Below are 22,206 nucleotides of genomic sequence, written 5' to 3' on the forward strand. Positions count from 1 at the left end.
TGCCTGTCCAAAAAAAAAAAAAAAAAAAAAGTTCAATCTTTCCTGCACTATTAGATCTTCCATACGTTTCACAACTATGCAAGTGACATGAACTGACTCCTTCCTTAACTATTATGTAAATGTTACATAAAATGTCTTCTATTGATTTCTCTGTATTTCCTTGCCATAAGAAATAAATTATCGTTCATGTTTTTCTGTGTTTATTACTAGCCTCACAATCAAAAAGGATGCCTTGAACAGAAATAGTTCTGTGATCTTAGCACTAACAATGTTATGATTGCCAAGTTTCAGTTATTTTATAATTACTTTAAGAACATAAAACCAGCTGTTAAAATATACAACCCAAAGTTAAACATGTGAGACAATTCTCACAGGACATAATTTTCAAGAGAATCTTGAGGAAAAGCAGCCTTACAATCAAAGAATGTTGGAGGGGACTTTTAATAAAATGTAATAGATTCTGTAATGAATTAATGAAGGAATGGTTTTACTACTATGGTCATTAATTACCTATTACATCTATTATGGGTAACTGAATTTATCTCTTCATCCTGAATTTCCAAATTCCAAATTGCAATTCCAATTCCAAATTCCAAATAATAAGATGCAGAAATACATAGGCAAGTAGATAGGCAGATTTACTATTTCTATGTTGCTTCTTAGGTTTAAACATTAATCCAATTTAACTCATTTTCATTCATAAGAAAACAACTTTAGTTCTAAGGAAAGAAAACTTGTTGTTGCATAATATTTACCTCGTCCTCTCACTGCACTATTGCTTCTTGCTGGAACAGAAGGAGCAGATCTTTTAGGAGGAGGACCTCCACTTCTTGAAGATGGACCTCTTTTAACTGCAAAGGGTCCCCTAGAAGAACTCATGTTGACATTATAAGTGTAGCCTCCATCATCTGCATTTAAGCAAAAAAATCTTTTTTATTAAGCAATATCAACATTCTAATGGCCAAATTTGTTGCTTAAAAATGCCTACTAAATAGTATCATAGTCTTGAGAAGTATTCAACTGTCAAAATTTAGTATTTATAGGATAAATTCTGCTTATGGTGGATTAGCTTGAAAATTCTAGAAAAAAAAGTTCAAGTAGCATTTTATACTGGTGTGGAAAAGATTGGGAGAGAATAAGAGAGTGAAAGAAGAGGGCAAAGTCTTACAAACAAAATCCAGTTAAAGTGAAGGTTTTTTGGTATATTAGGAAGAAAATAATTGATCTTTTGCCTGGTATAAAGGAAGTGTTTTCAAAATAGATCAGCATATAAACCAAAACATCCAAACAGAAACCCAGGTCATTCACAAAATCAAAAGATGATGTGTCAGAAAAAAATGCGGCTTTTACACTAATATAACATTATACAATTCTTACAGTTAATTTATGAAACACTCCTACAATCAATCAATTTGGACTTTGCTAAGTTTTAAAGAAATGAACATTAAAATGTAAAAACTTTATCTAACTGGAATCACTCTTAAATATATTCTAATTCCCTGCTATTATCAAATAAATAAATGTATAGTCTCCTGTAAGGTGGTAAAGTTGATTTTCAAGATCAATTTACTTAGAGAAAAAAAAAATCCCAAACTATGGAACTGAAATTTCACATGAAACATCTTCAGTCTTTCATACATCTGATTATAAATATTGGTAGGGTTTTTTTTTTGGTTTATAATGAATATATTCCTTTTGAGTGTAAAACAACATTTTTTAAATGTAAGGTATACAAACCATGCATTTCATACACACAAATATAGGAACATAATGACTGTTTGCAAACCTAACTGCTCTCACACCCATACTCCTGCTCTTCTTCCTCCTCCTTCTCCTAGTCCCATTCTTATTTTTTGCTAAGATTTATTTTCAATTAACTTTATTCACATAAGATTAACAAATAGTATGAAAAAAACTGTTCCTTAACAGTGAAGACAAGAGCTATTGAAAGTCATTGCAACTGAGAGTGTCAATTTCACCTCTATATATTACTTTCAGGTATTCTATTTGTTACCACAGATCAGGAAAAACATAAGGTACTTATCTTTTTGGGACTGGCTTATTTTACTAAGTATAATGGTTTCCAGTTCTATCCATTTTGTTGCAAACAACAGGATTTCATTTTTATTTTTCCACTGTGTAGTATCCTACAGTGTACATATAGCATTAATTCTTTTTCCAGTCTTCAGCTGACAGACATCTGGCTTGATGCCATATCTTAGCTACTGTGAACTGACCTGCATTGAACATTCTCCAAACTGTCTTCCACTGTGGCTGTACAGTTTTATATTCCCAGCAGTAGTGGATTAGGGCAACTTTTTTCCCCCCACATCCTTAATCAACATTTGTTATTTGTTGATTTTTGAATGAAAGCCTTTGTAACGGGTGAGTTGAAGCACCATTGTGGTTTTGATTTGCATTTTGCTAATGGCCACTGATCCTGAGCACTTTTTCTTCTGTGTGTTGGCTATTTGGATTTCTTCTTCTTTCAAGATTTATTTATTTGAAAGGCAGAGTTACAGAGAAGCACAGGCATAGAGACACAGAGATCTCCCAGCTGCTGGTTCACCCCCTAAATGGCCCCAATATCCAGAGCTTTGGCAATCCAAAGTCAGGATCCAGGTGATTCCACTGGGTCTCCTAAGGCGGCCCAAGGATTTGGACCAACCATCTTCTACTGCTATCCCAGGCCATAGCAGAGAGCTGGATCAGAAGTGGGTCTTGAACCGGCACCCATATAGGATTCCAGCACTGCAGGATGCTTCTTTACCTGTTAACACACAGTGCTGGCCCCTGGATTTTCCCTATTGAGAAGTGTACATTCAAGTTCTTTGCCCATTTCTTAACTAGACTGTTTTACTGTTGTACAGTTTATTGATTTCTCTATATATTCTGGATATTAATCCTTTATCAGCTGCATAGTTTGTAAATATCTTCTCCCATTCTGTCAGTTGCCTCTTCACTTTGCTGGATGTTTCTTTTGCAGTGCAGAAGCTTCTCAACTTGAGCAATTCCATTTATCAATTTGTCTTTGTATTTCTGTGCTTCTGGGGTCATTCCCAAGAAAACTTCACCCATCCCAGGGTCTTTCAGGGTTTCCCCAAGGTTATCTAATAATTTCACAGTACTATGTCATAGATTTAGGTCTTTGAACCATTTTGAGTGTATTTTTGTGTAAGGTGGAAGGTAGGGGTCTTACTTCATACTTCAGCATGTGGAGATCCAGTTTTTCCAACATCAATTGTGTGAGACATTGTTCTCACTCCAGGGATAGATTTTAGCTCCTCTGTCAAAGATAAGTTGGTTGTAGATGTGTGAATTGATTTCTGGAGTTTCTATTCTATTCAATTGTTTTATTCATCTGTTTTTATGCCAGTACTAGGCTGTTGTGATTATAAATGCTCTTTATTATGTTTTGAAATCTGGGAATGTGATGCCTCCAGCTTTGTTTTTTGAGATTTCTTGTGTTTCCAAATGAATTCAGCATCGTATTTTTTCTGTATCTGAAAAGAATGCCCTTGTTATCTTGACTGGGATTATGAGAGTCCTAAATCCACACAGGTCCAAGATATCTCCCATACTCTTTCCTGGCATCAAGAAAATAAAAACATTGGTGGCACACTCCTAGAGAGCTTCACCATTCTCATAATCTGTCCTAGCTACAAATCAGGCCTGAGAGACTTTCTGAGCTTCACCATTCCCGCAACTGCTCCCAGTTACAAGTCAGAGATCCTGTGCTTCCAGGTCCCTATTACTGCCACAGCTATAAATGAGGCAGCCCTGATGACTCCTTGTGTCAGGAACACCATCTCACGGTATCTAGTATCCTCTCCAGATGCTCCAGCCCGAATCCCACCTTGTTTTGTTTGGCCACTTCAACTCTCCTCCCACCTAACTCTGAACTCCCTTGACACAAGTTCCCTATAAAACTCCAGCTCTACACATGCACTCTGAGCTCCTCTCCCTCTGATGCTGCTCCTGGAAGTTCTTTGCCCTAATGGAACTTATTGAGGCTCAGCGTGGTCTTGGTTGTCGTTCTTGGTCATGGCTGAAAACACTAACAGGGACACACTGAATCTGTAAATGGCTTTTGGTAGTATGGATATTTTAATGATGTTCATTCTTCCAATCCATGAACATGGTAGTTTCCATTTTTTGTGTCTTTTTCTATTTATTTCTTTAATATTTTGTATTTTTCATTGTAGATATCTTTGATGTCCTTGTTTAAACTTATTCCAAGGTGTTTAATTTATTGTGAATCCATTGTGAATGGTTTTGATCTGAGAAGTTCTTTCTCAGCCATGGCATTATCTGTGTACACAAAGGCTATTTCATTGTATGTCCTGCTACTTTACCAAATAGTTTTTTGCCTTTCAATAGTCTCTTAGTGCAGTCTTTTGAATTCCTTATTTATTGAATCATGTCTGTAAATAAGGATAATTTGACTTCCTCATTCCCAATTTGTATCTCTTTCATGTATTTTTCCTTCCTAAAAGTTCTGGCTAAAACTTCTAGGCCTATATTGAACAGCAACAGAGAGAGTGGGTGCCCTTGTCTGGTTCCAGATCTCAGTGTTGCTTCCAACTTTTCCCCATTCAATAAAATCGCTGGCCCAGGGTTTGTCATAAATTGCCTTGCTTGTGTTGAGGAGTGTTCCCTCTATAAACAACTTGCTTAAGGTGCTTTCTCGACATCTACTGAGATTTTTTTTTTGTTCTAAGTTTGTTAATGTGTTGTATCATGTTGATTGATTTGTGAATGTGGAACCATCCATGCATTCTGGGGATAAATCCCACTTGGTCTGTGTGAATGGTATTTATGATGTGTTGCTGGATTCAACTGGCTATTATTTTGTTGAGGATTTTTGCATATGTGTTCATCAGGGAAACTGGTATGTAGTTCTCTTTATCTTCTGCAGGTACTGGAATTAAAATGATGTAGGCTGAATGTTTGGGAAGATTCGCTCCCTTTCAATTGTTTTGTATAGCTTGAAAAGAATTCTAGTTAGTTCCACTTTAAATGTTTGGTGGAATTCAGCAGTGAAGCCAACCTATTCTGAGCTTTTCTTTGTTGGGAGGGTATTTATTATTGATTGGATTTTTGTCTTGGTTACTGGTCTGTTTAGGTTTTGTGTATCTTCATGAATCAATTTTGTTAGGTTGTGCATGTCCAGGAATCTATCCATTTCTTCTAGTGGCAAGGCCAAGGCACTTTCAGCTAGCTGACAAGGTCACAGCAGAAGGTCTGTCTCAGCAAGGCATGAGAACAACAGCTAAGGTCCTCTTGGTGGTTTTAGGTTTGTTGGGAATTGCACTCTGTATAAGAAGCTAGAACTTCCTGGTGGTCCTGCTAATGATAGCTGTATTTCTAATGTTAGGGAAGAGCGCTTGGTCTCGTAATCCCCAAAATGTCCATTGCTTTGTAAAATTTTAATCAAGAAGAATGTTGGTATAGGAGAAGGGGTTGATGCTTTATGCAAAGTTGAGTTGTTTGTGGAAAAGAATTAAAAGGCAATAGGCTCCTGGTATATACTTCCCACTAAAATAAAGGTAAATGTTATTAAAGCTTTAATTCAATACGTGCTACAAATACCAGTATGGTTAGGATGTCAAAACTGAGGAATAGATCTAAGTGAACCTTTAGAAAAGCACAATAAATAAAGAGTTACGGAAAGAACTGCAAAAGAAGGGATACATTTTAAAAAGGGCCTGCTTTGAACACTAGTACTTCAGTAAAGATTAGATTAGGAAGGTAATATTCTAGCTGTGTAGCCAATTTCTGCATAACTTGACAGCACTCGAGGCCTTGGCTCATATGCGCAGCCCATTATCTTGCATCTGTCTGATAGTAACCCATGCTCTGAATATGCCCTTGAAAATCAAAGAAATTGTTACTACATGAGAATGGGTAACAGACTTGTTACTGTAAGGAAAATCATTATGTGACTTATGATATAAAAATAAAGCCTGGTGCTCAAGCGCCAGAGCCATGCCATCAGCCTTGCTGTCCATTTGTCTCTCATTTCTTCCTGTGCTGACCCTATCACACCTTTGGGAACCCCTGGACTGGCTGGTGCAGGACTCCAACTTTCTAGGTTTCCCAATTTGTTGGCATGAAGCTCTTTGTAGTGATTCCTGATTAATGTTTTTTATTTCTGTGGTAATCTGTTATATTTCCTTTTTCTTTTCTAATGTTATTGATTTGGGTCTTCTCTTTTTCTGGTGGGTCAATGGTGTATCAATTTTTATGTTTTCAGTAAAACAGATCTTTATTTTGCTATCTTTTGTAGGTTTGGGTTTCTATTTTTAAAATTTCTTATTTCTTTTCTCATAATTTTGGATTTGCTTTGCTGTTGTTTTTCTAGTCCTTGAGATACACTGATAGCTCATTTATTGGTGCCTTTCCACTTTCATGATGTAGGCACCAATTGCTACAAACTTTCCTCCTCTTAACACTACTTTAGTTATACCCATAATTTCTGATATGTTGTACTGTTGTCTTTTGTTTCCAGAAATTTTTTTGATTTCTCTTTTGATTTCTTCAGTGTTCATTCAGGAACATGTTGTTCAGTCTCCATATTTTTGCATATGGTCTAGAAATTCTTAAGTTGCTGACTTCCAGCTTGATTCCGTTTTGGTCAGAGAAGATGCATGGTAAGACTTCGATTTTTTTTTAATTTGCTGAGACTTGCTTTATGGCCTAGAATATGATCTGTCCTAGAGAAACTTCCTTGTACTGGTGAGACTCTGTATTCTGCAATTGTAGGATGAGAAGTTCTGAAGATAGCCATTAGGTCCATTTGGTTTGTAGTGTCATTAAACTCTACTATTTCATTTCTGATTTTTCTGTCTGATTTCTCTGTCCTTTGCTGAAAATGGGGTACTATAAGTCCCCCATTACTACTGTATTACAGTCTATGCCTCTTTAAATCCATTAATATTTCCTTGTAAAATCCACTTTCCCTGCAGTTGGGTGCATATTACATTTATTATAGTCACATCTCCTGTTGAATTGATCCACCAGTCATTTCATAGTGCCCTTCTTTGTCTCTCTTTTATGTCAAAGCCTACTTTGTCTGATACTAGGATGGCTACACCAGCTCTTTTTTGATTTCTGTTAGCATGAAGTATCTTTTCCTTTCTTTCAGTCTGTTGTATCTTTGTTGGTGTGATGTCTTCTTTGGAGGCAGCAAACAGACGAATGTTATTTTTTAACCATTCAGCCGGTCTATACAAATATTTTATTTATTATTTGAAAGAGTTACAGAGAGGTACAGGCAGAGAGAGACAGACATACAGACAGACAGGTCTTCCATCTGCTGGTCCATCCCAAATGGCTGCAACAGGCAAAGCTGTGCCGATCCAAACCCAAGAGCCAGGAGCTTCTTCTGGGTCTCCCAAGTGGGTGCAGGGGCCGAAAGGCTTGGACAGTCTTCTACTGCTTTTCCAGGCTATAGCAGATAGTTGGCTTGGAAGTGGAGCCACCAGGACTTGAACTAGTGCCCATATAGAATGCTGGCACTGCAGGTAGCAGCTTTGCCTGTTATACCTCAGCAGCAGCTTATAACTGGAGACTTGACGCCTTTTAAATGCAGTGTTAACTATTGGTAAGTATCAATTTTGTCCTCCATTTTGCGTATTCCTACTGTTTAACTTGGATTTTCCTTGGGCTTTAACTGGGAAATATTTTGCCTTCACATTCTTTCACAGTGGTGACCATGTTTCTGTGTTTCTGAGTGTAGCAAATCTCCAAGCATTTTTTTTTTAAGGCTGGGCAGGTGGTGACAAATTTTTCCAATTTCTGTCATGGAAGTCTTTATTATTTCACCTTCATTCATAAGTAAGACCTTTTCAGGGTACAGTACTCTAGGTTGACTTTTTTTTTTTCTCTTAAGACTTGATTATATCTTGCCATGCTCTCCTGGACTGAAGATTTTCTGATAAGTCAGCTGTGAGTTTTGTGAGTTTAACTGGAGATCATCAAACTAATATGGTATTTCTCGCTTGCAAATTTTAGAATCTTTTCTTTATGTTTTACTTGGAAAGTTCACTACAACACGTCATGCTGAAGATCTTTCTGATTATTTCTATTAGGAGTCTATGTGCTCCCTTTACCTGGACATTTCTTTCTCCTAATTTGGGAAGTTTTCTGTATTTATTTCACTAAAAATGCCTTCTAATTCATTCTCTTTTCATGCCTTCCAAAACTCCAAAGACTTGTATGTTGGGCTATTTCAGAGCATCCCATAAACCTCCAACTTTAATTTTTCTAATTTCTCCTTTTGGTCTTATGTAAAATTTTTAAGAACCTATTGTTAATGCCATTTTTAATGCCTTATTGAATTCTTCTTTGCCAGTACTTCACTTTTTCTTTAATATCTCTGTTTCATGAGAAAATTTTCATTCACATCATATATGGATTTATATAATTCCGGGATTTGCTTCTGATTACATCTGAGTAATCCTTTGACTTTTAAATTCCATTTCTGGCATTTAATCTCTTCATCTTCATTCTAGTACTGAAGTGCTAGTGTTTCCTTGGGGTATCATGTTGTCTTCCTAATTCCTGTTTCTTGAATTGCTGCATTTATGTTCAGGCATTTGTGGAAATACTTGTTGAGTTTTTTTCCTCCTTCTGATGGCTTTTATCTTTGGACTACGCCTCTGTGTGCTTTTTCAGTGCATGCCCAGGGGAGTATGCTGGGTGTGGCCAGGAAGCTCTGTTCAGTGCTCCAGGGTAAAGGGAGCATCCAAAATGACATCCATATTGGGCATGTCAAATCTTTTTCTTTAATCAGGGGGGAAGTTTAATCAGCTCTGTTGGCATAGTCTCATACTCAGCTCCTCTATTCCAAGACCCAGGCTCTAGGCCCAGTGGGTACAATAGTCATCCATGCTGCCACAAGATCCAAATGATCTGTGCAGTCCTCATATTGAGCACAGATCCCACAGGAATGACCCATCAAAGGCAATCAGGGAGCCCTAAGCATATGGAGCCACATACAGCTACTGCCCAGAAACTTAGCCACACCCTACACCCTCCCATACAAACACACTGTTTCCACTGTCCCAGCACAAAAGGCTCCCAGTCATTGGATCCACTCCGCTTTGTTAGTCTATCCCATCCATGGAGAGGTGAAGACACTCCCACAGCCAGCTGCCTATCAGCGTTCTGCCCAGGCTGCCAGAGCCCCAGAGCTTGTGACATGCTGGGAGGCTGGAGCAGCCCACAATCCTAAGTGGGCACCCAGTCCGCATCAATCCTTCTAGCCAGCCTCAGATGTCTCCTCTGGGCTGGTCCGTGGACTTGTGAACACAAGCTGCTGTAACCGTTACCTACATCTCAAAATGGTGTCTCCCCTCTCTCAGTTAGTTGCAGGGTACTTCTGCTGGGTAGTCAGGTTGGCAGGTATACTGTCCCCCAAATGGCTCTAAGCCAGACTCACACAGGCTCTCCCCACAACTTTATTGCTAGTAGCTCGGACTGCCGCAGTCCAGTCACACCTCACTATCCAAAAAGATGGTGCTGAGGCTCTTGGCTGTTGGTGTCTTGTGTTGTGTCTATTTTCCTGCTTCAGGTCTATAACCCCCATAAAGATCCACTACATGCTATTTCCACCACAGTTTTCTCCATAGCTGTTCCCTGAGATTGCACTCTCTCCACTTTTATTTTTACAACCCTCCCCTATCCTAGAGCAACAAGCTCCCTCCCTGTTCTGCCATTTTGGAATCTCTATTCAATACTGGTTATTAAATCCTTTCTTTTTGAAGAGCAATAAATAAGTAAAACAATAAAACCTGATAATACAGATTTTTTTTAGCACATGGGTAATTTTTAAAATGTTCACGACCCTCCCTTGACTGTGAAAATAAGGCATCTCTGAAAATAGCTTAGGTACCATTTTCAATGATTCAGCCTCTAAAATTAATGAAAGTGTTTTCACTTTTCCAGAGTTAAAGTCACTCCGAGAACTACAGCCCTGGATGCAAACTTCCTCACAACAGACCAACACACAATTCCCTCTATAAAAATGACCATGTATCGGAGCCAAGATGGCGGAATAGTGAGGGCGCGCACCGATAGTCCGGGAAAATTTAGTTTAATAAAAGGGGAGTTACGGTAGCCACAGAAAAAAGAACCAGGAAAAAATTGCACGGGAATCGTGTATCAGAGGACCTACTGGGAGAACAAGGTCGCCCACCGCGCGGAAGCCAAGTCGCGGGACTGAGCCGCAGAAGCCCCAGTGCTCCAAGGGGAGTGCATGCCACACAGACAACAGCGGGGAGACTTGGGACGCTCAGGGCTCCGAGTCCACACATCGGCGCTGGAAGGGGAGGTGAGCTCAATAACCCAAGACATTGGTGGGGAAATGGGGGTCAGAATCTAGAGGGGGGCCGGAAAGTGCAGCAAACTCACTACCGGAAAGAAGGAAAAAAAAAAGCTTCGGGGGTTTCTCTTCCCCCTAACCTTGCAAAGGTTACAAGGCTGCAAGGCTAGAATTCCCAAGAGACAAAGAGCAGGCCTGCTCTCTGGATTTACATATCAATGGGGGAGAGCTAAGGAACTGAGTCACTACAATTCAGTAGCCTAGGCAACCCAGTGGGAGTCCAGAGGAGCCAAAGACTGGAAGCTAAATACCATCAATTCTGCACAGCCGTGCCCTGCGGTGTTACTTACCCCCTGAATAAATAAAATAAATAAATAAATAAAAAGAGAGAGATTTACCACGCATAACCTGAGGGTGTCACCTTTGCACACCCTTAACCTGGAAGAACCAGGCAGAGCTCTCAGGCCGCACCCATCTCAAGCCTCCAAGGCTCCTCCAACAGCAGGCAGTCCACTTAACACGGACACAGTATAAAAAAAAAAAAGAAAGAAAAAAAAACGCACAGTGACGCAAGAAGAATTAACTATGCCGAGTAACAAACACAGAAATAGAGGGAGCAAGATCAACGATGACACTATGATGCCTCCAAATAAGCAAAACACCCCAAGCCAAGAGTATGAAGATGATGAGATAGAAGAAATGCAAGATACGGATTTCAAAAAATTTATGATAAGAACATTTAGAAGTTTTCAAAAGCAAATCCTTGAACTACAGAAATCCTTAATGGACAAGATTGAAAATCTCTCTCATGAAAACGAAATTTTAAGGAAGAGTCAAAATGAAACTCAGAAACTAGTAGAACAGGAAAGTGTTATAGTGAAGAGAAATCAAAATGAAATGAAGAGCTCAATAGATCAAATGACAAACACATTAGAAAGCCTTAAAAACAGAATGGGTGAAGCAGAAGAGAGAATATCGGACTTAGAAGATAGAGCACAGGAAAACATACAGTCAAACCAAAGAAAAGAAGAGGAAATTAGAAACCTAAAAAATATTGTTGGGAATCTACAGGATACTATTAAAAAAACCAACATTCGAGTTCTAGGAGTTCCTGAAGGCATGGAGAGAGAGAAAGGATTGGAAGGCCTTTTTAGTGAGATACTAGCAGAGAACTTTCCAGGTTTGGAGAAGGACAGAGATATCCTAGTACAGGAAGCTCATAGAACCCCCAATAAACATGACCAAAAGAGATCCTCACCACGACACGTGGTAATTAAACTTACCACAGTGAAACATAAAGAAAAGATCCTAAAATGTGCAAGAGAGAAACGTCAGATTACTCTCAGAGGATCTCCAATCAGACTCACAGCTGACTTCTCATCAGAAACCCTACAAGCTAGGAGGGAATGGCGAGACATAGCACAGGTGCTAAGAGAGAAAAATTGCCAGCCCAGAATATTATATCCTGCCAAGCTCTCATTTGTGAATGAAGGTGAAATAAAGACCTTTCATAGCAAACAGAAATTGAAAGACTTTGTGGCCACTCGTCCGGCCCTGCAAAAGATACTTAAAGATGTGCTACACTCAGAAACACAGAAACACGGTCATCAATATGAAAGAAGGGAAAGGAAGAACACCTACCAGTAAAAGAGCATGGGAAGCTCAAAGCATATACTAGAAAATATTTCCGGGAAAATGGCAGGGCAAAGTCACTACGTATCAATAGTCACATTGAACATTAATGGTCTGAATTCTTCAGTTAAAAGACACCGTTTAGCTGACTGGCTCACAGAACACAACCCAACTATTTGTTGCCTACAAGAAACACATCTCTCTAACAAAGAGGCATGCAGACTGAAAGTGAAAGGTTGGAAAAAGATATTCCATGCCAACAGAAACCAAAAAAAAGCAGGTGTAGCCATATTAATATCAGACAAAATAAACTTTAATACAAAAACTGTTAAGAGAGACAAAGAGGGACACTATATAATGATTAAGGGTTCAATTCAACAGGAAGATGTAACTATTATAAATGTATATGCACCTAATTACAGGGCACCGGTCTATTTAAAAGATATGTTAAGGGACTTAAAGGGAGATTTAGATTCCAATACAATAGTACTGGGGGACTTCAATACTCCACTCTCAGAAATAGACAGATCATCCGGACAGAAGATCAACAAGGAAACAGCAGATTTAATTGACACTATTGCCCAAATGGATCTAACAGATATCTACAGAACTTTCAACCCTACATCTACAGACTTCACATTCTTCTCAGCAGCGCATGGAACCTTCTCTAGGATTGACCACATACTAGGCCATAAAGCAAGTCTCAGCAAATTTAAAAGAATTAGAATCATACCATGCAGCTTCTCAGACCACAGCGGGATGAAGTTGGAAATTAGCAACTCAGGAAACCCCAGAAAGTATGCAAACACATGGAGATTGAACAACATGCTCCTGAATGAACACTGGGTCATTCAAGAAATCAAAAGAGAAATCAAAAACTTTCTGGAAGTAAATGAAGACAACAACACAACATATCAAAACTTATGGGATACAGCAAAAGCAGTATTGAGAGGCAAATTTATAGCAATAGGTGCCTATACCAAGAAATTGGAAAGGTACCAAATAAATGAGCTTTCAGCGCACCTCAAGGACCTAGAAAAACTGCAGCAAACCAAACCCAAATCTAGTAGGAGAAGAGAAATAATTAAAACCAGAGAAGAAATTAACAGGATTGAATCCAAAAAAACATTACAAAAAATCAGCCAAGCGAGAAGCTGGTTTTTTGAAAAAATAAACAAAATTGACACCCCATTGGCCCAACTAACTAAAAAAAGAAGAGAAAAGACCCAAATCAATAAAATCAGAGATGAAAAAGGAAACGTAACAACAGACACCACAGAAATAAAAAGAATCATCAGAAATTACTACAAGGACCTGTATGCCAGCAAACAGGAAAACCTATCAGAAATGGATAGATTCCTGGACACATGCAATCTACCAAAATTGAACCATGAAGACATCGAAAACCTAAATAGACCCATAACTGAAACAGAAATTGAAACAGTAATAAAGGCCCTCCCAACAAAGAAAAGCCCAGGACCAGATGGATTCACTGCTGAATTCTACCAGACATTTAAAGAAGAACTAACTCCAATTCTTCTCAAACTATTCAGAACAATTGAAAAAGAGGGAATCCTCCCAAATTCTTTCTATGAAGCCAGCATCACCTTAATCCCTAAGCCAGAGAAAGATGCAGCACTGAAAGAAAATTACAGACCAATATCCCTGATGAACATAGACGCAAAAATCCTCAATAAAATTCTGGCCAATAGAATACAACACCACATCAGGAAAATCATCCACCCAGACCAAGTGGGATTCATCCCTGGTATGCAGGGATGGTTCAACATACGCAAATCAATCAATGTGATTCACCACATTAACAGACTGCAGAAGAAAAACCATATGATTATCTCAATTGATGCAGAGAAAGCATTTGATAAAATTCAACACCCTTTCATGATGAAAACTCTAAGCAAATTGGGTATAGAAGGAACATTCCTCAATATAATCAAAGCAATTTATAAAAAACCCACAGCCAGCATCCTATTGAATGGGGAAAAGTTGGAAGCATTTCCACTGAAATCTGGCACCAGGCAGGGATGCCCACTCTCACCACTGCTATTTAACATAGTTCTGGAAGTTTCAGCCAGAGCCATCAGACAAGAAAAAGAAATCAAAGGAATACAAATCAAGAAGGAAGAAGTCAAACTATCCCTCTTTGCAGACGATATGATTCTGTACTTAGAGGATCCAAAGAACTCTACTAAGAGACTATTGGAACTCATAGAGGAGTTTGGCAAAGTGGCAGGATATAAAATCAATGAACAAAAATCAACAGCCTTTGTATACACAAGCAATGCCATGACTGAGAAAGAGCTGCTAAGATCAATCCCATTCACAATAGCTACAAAAACAATCAGATACCTTGGAATAAACTTAACCAAGGACGTTAAAGATCTCTACGATGAAAACTACAAAACCTTAAAGAAAGAAATAGAAGAGGATACCAAAAAATGGAAAAATCTTCCATGCTCATGGATTGGAAGAATCAACATCATCAAAATGTCCATTCTCCCAAAAGCAATTTATAGATTCAATGCAATCCCAATCAAGATACCAAAGACATTCTTCGCAGATCTAGAAAAAATGATGCTGAAATTCATATGGAGGCACAAGAGACCTCGAATAGCTAAAGCAATCTTGTACAACAAAAACAAAGCCAGAGGCATCACAATACCAGACTTCAGGACATACTACAGGGCAGTTGTAATCAAAACAGCATGGTACTGGTACAGAAACAGATGGATAGACCAATGCAACAGAATTGAAACACCAGAAATCAACCCAAACATCTACAGCCAACTTATAGTTGATCAAGGATCTAAAACTAATTCCTGGAGCAAGGACAGTCTATTCAATAAATGGTGCTGGGAAAACTGGATTTCCACGTGCAGAAGCATGAAGCAAGACCCCTACCTTACACCTTACACAAAAATCCACTCAACGTGGATTAAAGACCTAAATCTACGTCCTGACACCATTAAGTTATTAGAGAACATTGGAGAAACCCTTCAAGATATTGGCACAGGCAAAGAATTTCTGGAAAAGATCCGGGAGGCACAGACAGTCAAAGCCAAAATCAACTATTGGGATTGCATCAAATTGAGAAGTTTCTGTACTGCAAAAGAAACAGTCAGGAGAGTGAAGAGACAACCGACAGAATGGGAAAAACTATTTGCAAACTATGCAACAGATAAAGGGTTAATAACCAGAATCTACAAAGAGATCAAGAAACTCCACAAAAACAAAACCAACAACCCACTTAAGAGATGGGCCAAGGACCTCAATAGACATTTTTCAAAAGAGGAAATCCAAATGGCCAACAGGCACATGAAAAAATGTTCAAGGTCACTAGCAATCAGGGAAATGCAAATCAAAAGCACAATGAGGTTTCACCTCACCCCGGTTAGAATGGCTCACATACAGAAATCTACCAACAACAGATGCTGGCGAGGATGTGGGGAAAAAGGGACACTAACCCACTGTTGGTGGGAATGCAAACTGGTCAAGCCACTATGGAAATCAGTCTGGAGATTCCTCAGAAACCTGAATATAACCCTACCGTTCGACCCAGCCATCCCACTCCTTGGAATTTACCCAAAGGAGTTTAAATTGATAAACAAAAAAGCGGTCTGCACCCTAATGTTTATTGCAGCACAATTCACAATAGCCAAGACCTGGAACCAACCTAAATGCCCATCAACGGTAGACTGGATAAAGAAATTATGGGATATGTATTCTTTAGAGTACTATACCGCAGTAAGAAACAACGAAATCCAGTCATTTGCAACGAAATGGAGGAATCTGGAACACATCATGCTGAGTGAAGTAAGCCAGTCCCAAAGGGACAAATACCATATGTTCTCCCTGATCGGTGACAACTGACTGAACACCAAAAAGGAAACCTCCTGAAGTGAAATGGACACTATGAGAAATGGTGACTTGATCAGCATAGCCCTGACTGCTAATGGACAACTTAATACATTATCCCTCATAGTATTTTTTTTGTCTGTTCTACTTAATATGACTGGTTTAATTCTGTAATTATCACACAGTTATTCTTAAGTGTTGAAAATTAACTGAAATGTGATCCCTGTTAAACATAAGAGTGGGAATAAGAGAGGGAAGAGATGTATAATTTGGGGCATGCTCGGGCTGACTTGCCCCAATTGGTAGAGTTGGAAACATACCAGGGGATTCCAATTCAATCCCATCAAGGTGGCATGTGCCAATGCCATCTCACTACTCCAAGGGATCAATTTCAGTTCACAATTGATCATAATGAAAGGACTAAGAGTCAAAGGGAGCACATAAACAAGTCTAGTATCTGCTAACACCAACCGATAGAATAAATAAAGGGGAGAGTGATCCAACATGGGAAGTGAGATACTCAGCAGACTCATAGAATGGCGGATGTCCTAAATAGCACTCTGGCCTCAGAATCAGCCCTAAAGGCACTCGGATCTGGCTGAAAAGCCCATGAGAGTATTTCAGGCATGGAAAGCCAAGACACTCTGGCAAAAAGATCTCTGTGAGTGAGATCCCAGTGGAAAGAACAGGTCTTCAAAGAGGGAGGTGCCTTTCTCTGAAGGGAGGAGAGAACCTCCACTTTGACTATGACCGTGTCTAAACAAGATAAGAGTCGGAGAACTCAAGGGGCTTCCATAGCCTTGGAAACTCATAACTGGTGCATAGGGAGATTACTGATGCCATAAACAGGAGTGTCAATTGGTAAAGTCAACAACAGGAGTCACTGTGCACTTACTCCTCATGTAGGATCTCTGTCCTTAACGTGCTGTACACTGAGGCTTAATGCTATAACGAGTACTCAAACAGTATATTTCACTTTGTGTTTCTATGGGGGTGCAAACGACTGAAATCTTTACTTAATGTACACTAAACTGATCTTCTGTAAAAAAAAAAAAAAAAAAAAAAAGAAAGAAATTTTCAATTCCCAACTTGACTCTCACTGGGATTAAACATGACAATAGGTCTGATCTGATTTCATCATCATTTAAAAAAAATCATCTATTATTTTTCACTTTATGTTTCTGTGTGGGAGCAAACTGTTGAAATACTTACTTAAGGTATACTAAGCTGATCTTCTGTATATTAAGATAATCGAAAATGAATCTTGATGTGAATGGAAGGGGAGAGGGAGTGGGAAAGGGGAGGGTTGTCGGTGGGAGGGACGGTATGGGGGGGGAAGCCATTGTAACCCATGAGTCGTACTTTGGAAATTTATATTCATTAAATAAAAGATAAAAAAAAAAAAAAAGCGGTCTGCACCCTAATGTTTATTGCAGCACAATTCACAATAGCCAAGACCTGGAACCAACCTAAATGCCCATCAACGGTAGACTGGATAAAGAAATTATGGGATATGTATTCTTTAGAGTACTATACCGCAGTAAGAAACAATGAAATCCAGTCATTTGCAACGAAATGGAGGAATCTGGAACACATCATGCTGAGTGAAGTAAGCCAGTCCCAAAGGGACAAATACCATATGTTCTCCCTGATCGGTGACAACTGACTGAACACCAAAAAGGAAACCTCCTGAAGTGAAATGGACACTATGAGAAATGGTGACTTGATCAGCATAGCCCTGACTGCTAATGGACAACTTAATACATTATCCCTCATAGTATTTTTTTTGTCTGTTCTACTTAATATGACTGGTTTAATTCTGTAATTATCACACAGTTATTCTTAAGTGTTGAAAATTAACTGAAATGTGATCCCTGTTAAACATAAGAGTGGGAATAAGAGAGGGAAGAGATGTATAATTTGGGGCATGCTCGGGCTGACTTGCCCCAATTGGTAGAGTTGGAAACATACCAGGGGATTCCAATTCAATCCCATCAAGGTGGCATGTGCCAATGCCATCTCACTACTCCAAGGGATCAATTTCAGTTCACAATTGATCATAATGAAAGGACTAAGAGTCAAAGGGAGCACATAAACAAGTCTAGTACCTGCTAACACCAACCGATAGAATAAATAAAGGGGAGAGTGATCCAACATGGGAAGTGAGATACTCAGCAGACTCATAGAATGGCGGATGTCCTAAATAGCACTCTGGCCTCAGAATCAGCCCTAAAGGCACTCGGATCTGGCTGAAAAGCCCATGAGAGTATTTCAGGCATGGAAAGCCAAGACACTCTGGCAAAAAGATCTCTGTGAGTGAGATCCCAGTGGAAAGAACAGGTCTTCAAAGAGGAGGTGCCTTTCTCTGAAGGGAGGAGAGAACCTCCACTTTGACTATGACCGTGTCTAAACAAGATAAGAGTCGGAGAACTCAAGGGGCTTCCATAGCCTTGGAAACTCATAACTGGTGCATAGGGAGATTACTGATGCCATAAACAGGAGTGTCAATTGGTAAAGTCAACAACAGGAGTCACTGTGCACTTACTCCTCATGTAGGATCTCTGTCCTTAACGTGCTGTACACTGAGGCTTAATGCTAAAACGAGTACTCAAACAGTATATTTCACTTTGTGTTTCTATGGGGGTGCAAACGACTGAAATCTTTACTTAATGTACACTAAACTGATCTTCTGTAAAAAAAAAAAAAAAAAAAAAAAAAGAAAGAAAGAAATTATCAATTCCCAACTTGACTCTCACTGGGATTAAACATGACAATAGGTCTGATCTGATTTCATCATCATTTAAAAAAAAATCATCTATTATTTTTCACTTTATGTTTCTGTGTGGGAGCAAACTGTTGAAATCCTTACTTAAGGTATACTAAGCTGATCTTCTGTATATTAAGATAATCGAAAATGAATCTTGATGTGAATGGAAGGGGAGAGGGAGTGGGAAAGGGGAGGGTTGTCGGTGGGAGGGACGGTATGGGGGGGGAAGCCATTGTAACACATGAGTCGTACTTTGGAAATTTATATTCATTAAATAAAAGATTAAATAATAATAATAATAATAAAGTTATACAAAGGCAAAAAAAAATAAATTAAAAAAAAAGAAGATGATGAGATAGAACAAATGCAAGAAGCAGATCTCAAAAAATTGATAAGAACATTAAGAAGTTCTCAAAAACAAATTCTTGAACTACAGAAATCCTTAATGGACAAGATAGAAAATCTCTCTCGTGAAAATGAAATATTAAGGAGGAATCAAAATGAAACGAAACAACTAGTACAACAGGAAACTGTGATAGTGACTGAAGTGAAGAATTCAATAGATCAAATGAAAAACACAATAGAGAGCCGTACAAACAGAATGGGTGAAGCAGAAGAGAGAATATCGGACTTAGAAGACAGAGCACAGGAAAGGAGACAGTCAGACCAAAGAAAAGAAGAGGAAATTAGAAACCTAAAACATATTGTCGGGAATCTTCAGGATACTATTAAAAAACCCAACATTTGGGTTCTAGGAGTTCCTGAAGGCATGGAGAGGGAGAAAGGATTAGAAGGCCTTTTTAGTGAGATATTAACAGAAAATTTCCCAGGTTTGGAGAAGGACAGAGACATCCTAGTACAGGAAGCTCACAGAACCCCTAATAAACACGACCAAAAGAGATCCTCACCAGGACACGTTGTAATTAAACTCTCCACAGTGAAACATAAAGAAAAGATCCTAAAATGTGCAAGAGAGAAACGTCAGATTACTCTCAGAGGATCTCCAATCAGACTCACAGCTGACTTCTCATCAGAAACTCTACAAGCTAGGAGGGAATGGCGAGATATAGCCCAGGTACTAAGAGAGAACAACTGCCAGCCCAGAATATTATATCCTGCAAATCACTCATTTGTGAATGAAGGTGAAATAAAGACTTTTCATAGCAAACAGAAATTGAAAGAATTTGTTGCCACTCGTCCAGCCCTGCAAAAGATGCTTAAAGATGTGTTACACACAGAAACACAGAAACACGGTCATCAATATGAAAGAAGGTAAAGGAAGGAAACCAAGGAAGGAAACCTCACAGCAAAAGATCACAGGGAATTCAAAGCATATATTAGAACTTATCTTTGGCAAATGGCAGGGCAAAGTTACCACTTATCATTAGTCACATTGAACGTGAATGGCCTGAACTGTCCAGTTAAAAGACACCGATTGGCTGATTGGGTTAAGGAACAAAACCCATCTATTTGCTGCTTACAAGAAACACATCTTTCCAACTAAGATCCATACAGACTGAAAGTGAAAGGCTGGAAAAAGATATACCATGCCAACAGAAATGAAAAAAGAGCGGGCGTAGCCACCTTAATATCGGACAACATAAACTTTACCACAAAAACTGTTAAGAGAGACAAAGAGGGGCACTATATAATGATTAAGGGATCAATACAACAAGAAGATATAACAATTATCAATGTATATGCACCTAACTACAGGGCACCAGTTTATCTAAAAGATTTATTAATGGACTTAAAGGGAGACTTAGACCCCAATACAATAGTACTGGGGGACTTCAATACTCCACTCTCAGAAATAGACAGATCAATAGGACAGAAGATCAACAAGGATACAATAGATTTAAACGACACTATAGCCCACATGGATCTAACAGATATATACAGAACTTTCAATCCTACAGCTAAAGATTTTACATTCTTCTCAGCAGTACATGGAACCTTCTCTAGGATTGACCACATACTAGGCCATAAAGCAAGTCTCAGCAAATTCAAAAGAATTAGAATCATACCATGCAGTTTCTCAAACCATAAAGGAATGAAGTTGGAAATTAGCAACTCAGGAATCCCTAGAGCATACGCAAACACATGGAGATTGAACAACATGCTCCTGAATGAACAATGGGTCATTCAAGAAATCAAAAGAGAAATCAAAAACTTTCTGGAAGTAAATGAGGATAACAGCACAACATACCAAAACTTATGAGACGCAGCAAAAGCAGTGTTAAGAGGAAAGTTTATATCAATAGGTGCCTACATCAAGAATTTGGAAAGGCACCAAATAGATGAGCTTTCAATTCACCTCAAGGATCTAGAAAACCTACAGCAAACCAGACCCAAATCTAGTAGGAGAAGAGAAATAATTAAAATCAGAGAAGAAATCAACAGGATTGAATCAAGAAAAACATTACAAAAAATCAGCCAAACGAGGCGCTGGTTTTTTGAAAAAATACACAAAATTGACACCCCACTGGCCCAACTAACTAAAAAAAAGAAGAGAAAAGACCCAAATCAATAAAATCAGAGATGAAAAAGGAAACGTAACAAAAGACACCACAGAAATAAAAAGAATCATCAGAAATTACTACAAGGACTTGTATGCCAGCAAACACGGAAACCTATCAGAAATGGATAGATTCCTGGACACATGCAACCTACCTACATTGAACCATGAGGACATCGAAAACCTAAACAGACCCATTTCTGAGACAGAAATTGAAACAGTAATAAAGGCCCTCCCAACAAAGAAAAGCCCAGGACCAGACGGATTCACTGCTGAATTCTACCAGACATTTAAAGAAGAACTAACTCCAATTCTTCTCAAGCTATTCAGAACACTCGAAAAAGAGGGAGTCCTCCCAAATTCTTTCTATGAAGCCAGCATCACCTTAATTCCTAAGCCGGAAAAAAGATGCAGCACTGAAAGAGAATTACAGACCAATATCCCTGATGAACATAGATGCAAAACTCCTCAATAAAATTCTGGCCAATAGAATGCAACAACACATCAGAAAGATCATCCACCCAGACCAAGTGGGATTTATCCCTGGTATGCAGGGATGGTTTAATGTGCGCAAGACAATCAATGTGATACACCACATTAACAGACTGCAGAAAAAAAACCATATGATTATCTCAATAGATGCAGAGAAAACATTTGATAAAATGCAACACCCGTTCATGATGAAAACTCTAAGCAAACTGGGTTTGGAAGGAACATTCCTCAATACAATCAAAGCAATCTATGAAAAACCCACAGCCAACATCCTATTGAATGGGGAAAAGTTGGAAGCATTTCCACTGAGATCTGGTACCAGACAGGGATGTCCACTCTCACCACTGCTATTCAATATAGTACTGGAGGTTCTAGCCAGAGCTATTAGGCAAGAAAAAGAAATTAAAGGGATACAAATTGGGAAGGAAGAACTCAAACTATCCCTCTTTGCAGATGACATGATTCTTTATTTAGGGGACCCAAAGAACTCTACTAAGAGACTATTGGAACTCATAGAAGAGTTTGGCAAAGTAGCAGGGTATAAAATCAATGCACAAAAATCAACAGCCTTTGTATACACAGACAATGCCATGGCTG

At 38.8% G+C, this 22,206-nt stretch overlaps 1 protein-coding gene across 1 annotated transcript in view; it reads right to left on the reverse strand.

Moving 5' to 3' along the window:
* The window catches only part of LOC149119161 (RNA-binding motif protein, X chromosome-like), a 32,399-nt gene that overhangs the window by 6,498 nt on the left and 3,695 nt on the right, over positions 1–22,206 (reverse strand). The window contains exon 3 of the mRNA XM_089325290.1: positions 756–908. Within this exon, the coding sequence (XP_089181416.1) occupies positions 756–908 (153 nt within the window). The remainder of the gene's footprint in view (positions 1–755; positions 909–22,206) is intronic.

This window comes from Oryctolagus cuniculus, chromosome Y, assembly GCF_051225735.1.
Source record: "Oryctolagus cuniculus isolate XC-2025 breed Fujian yellow rabbit chromosome Y, ASM5122573v1, whole genome shotgun sequence".
NCBI classification, from domain to species: Eukaryota; Metazoa; Chordata; class Mammalia; order Lagomorpha; family Leporidae; genus Oryctolagus; species Oryctolagus cuniculus.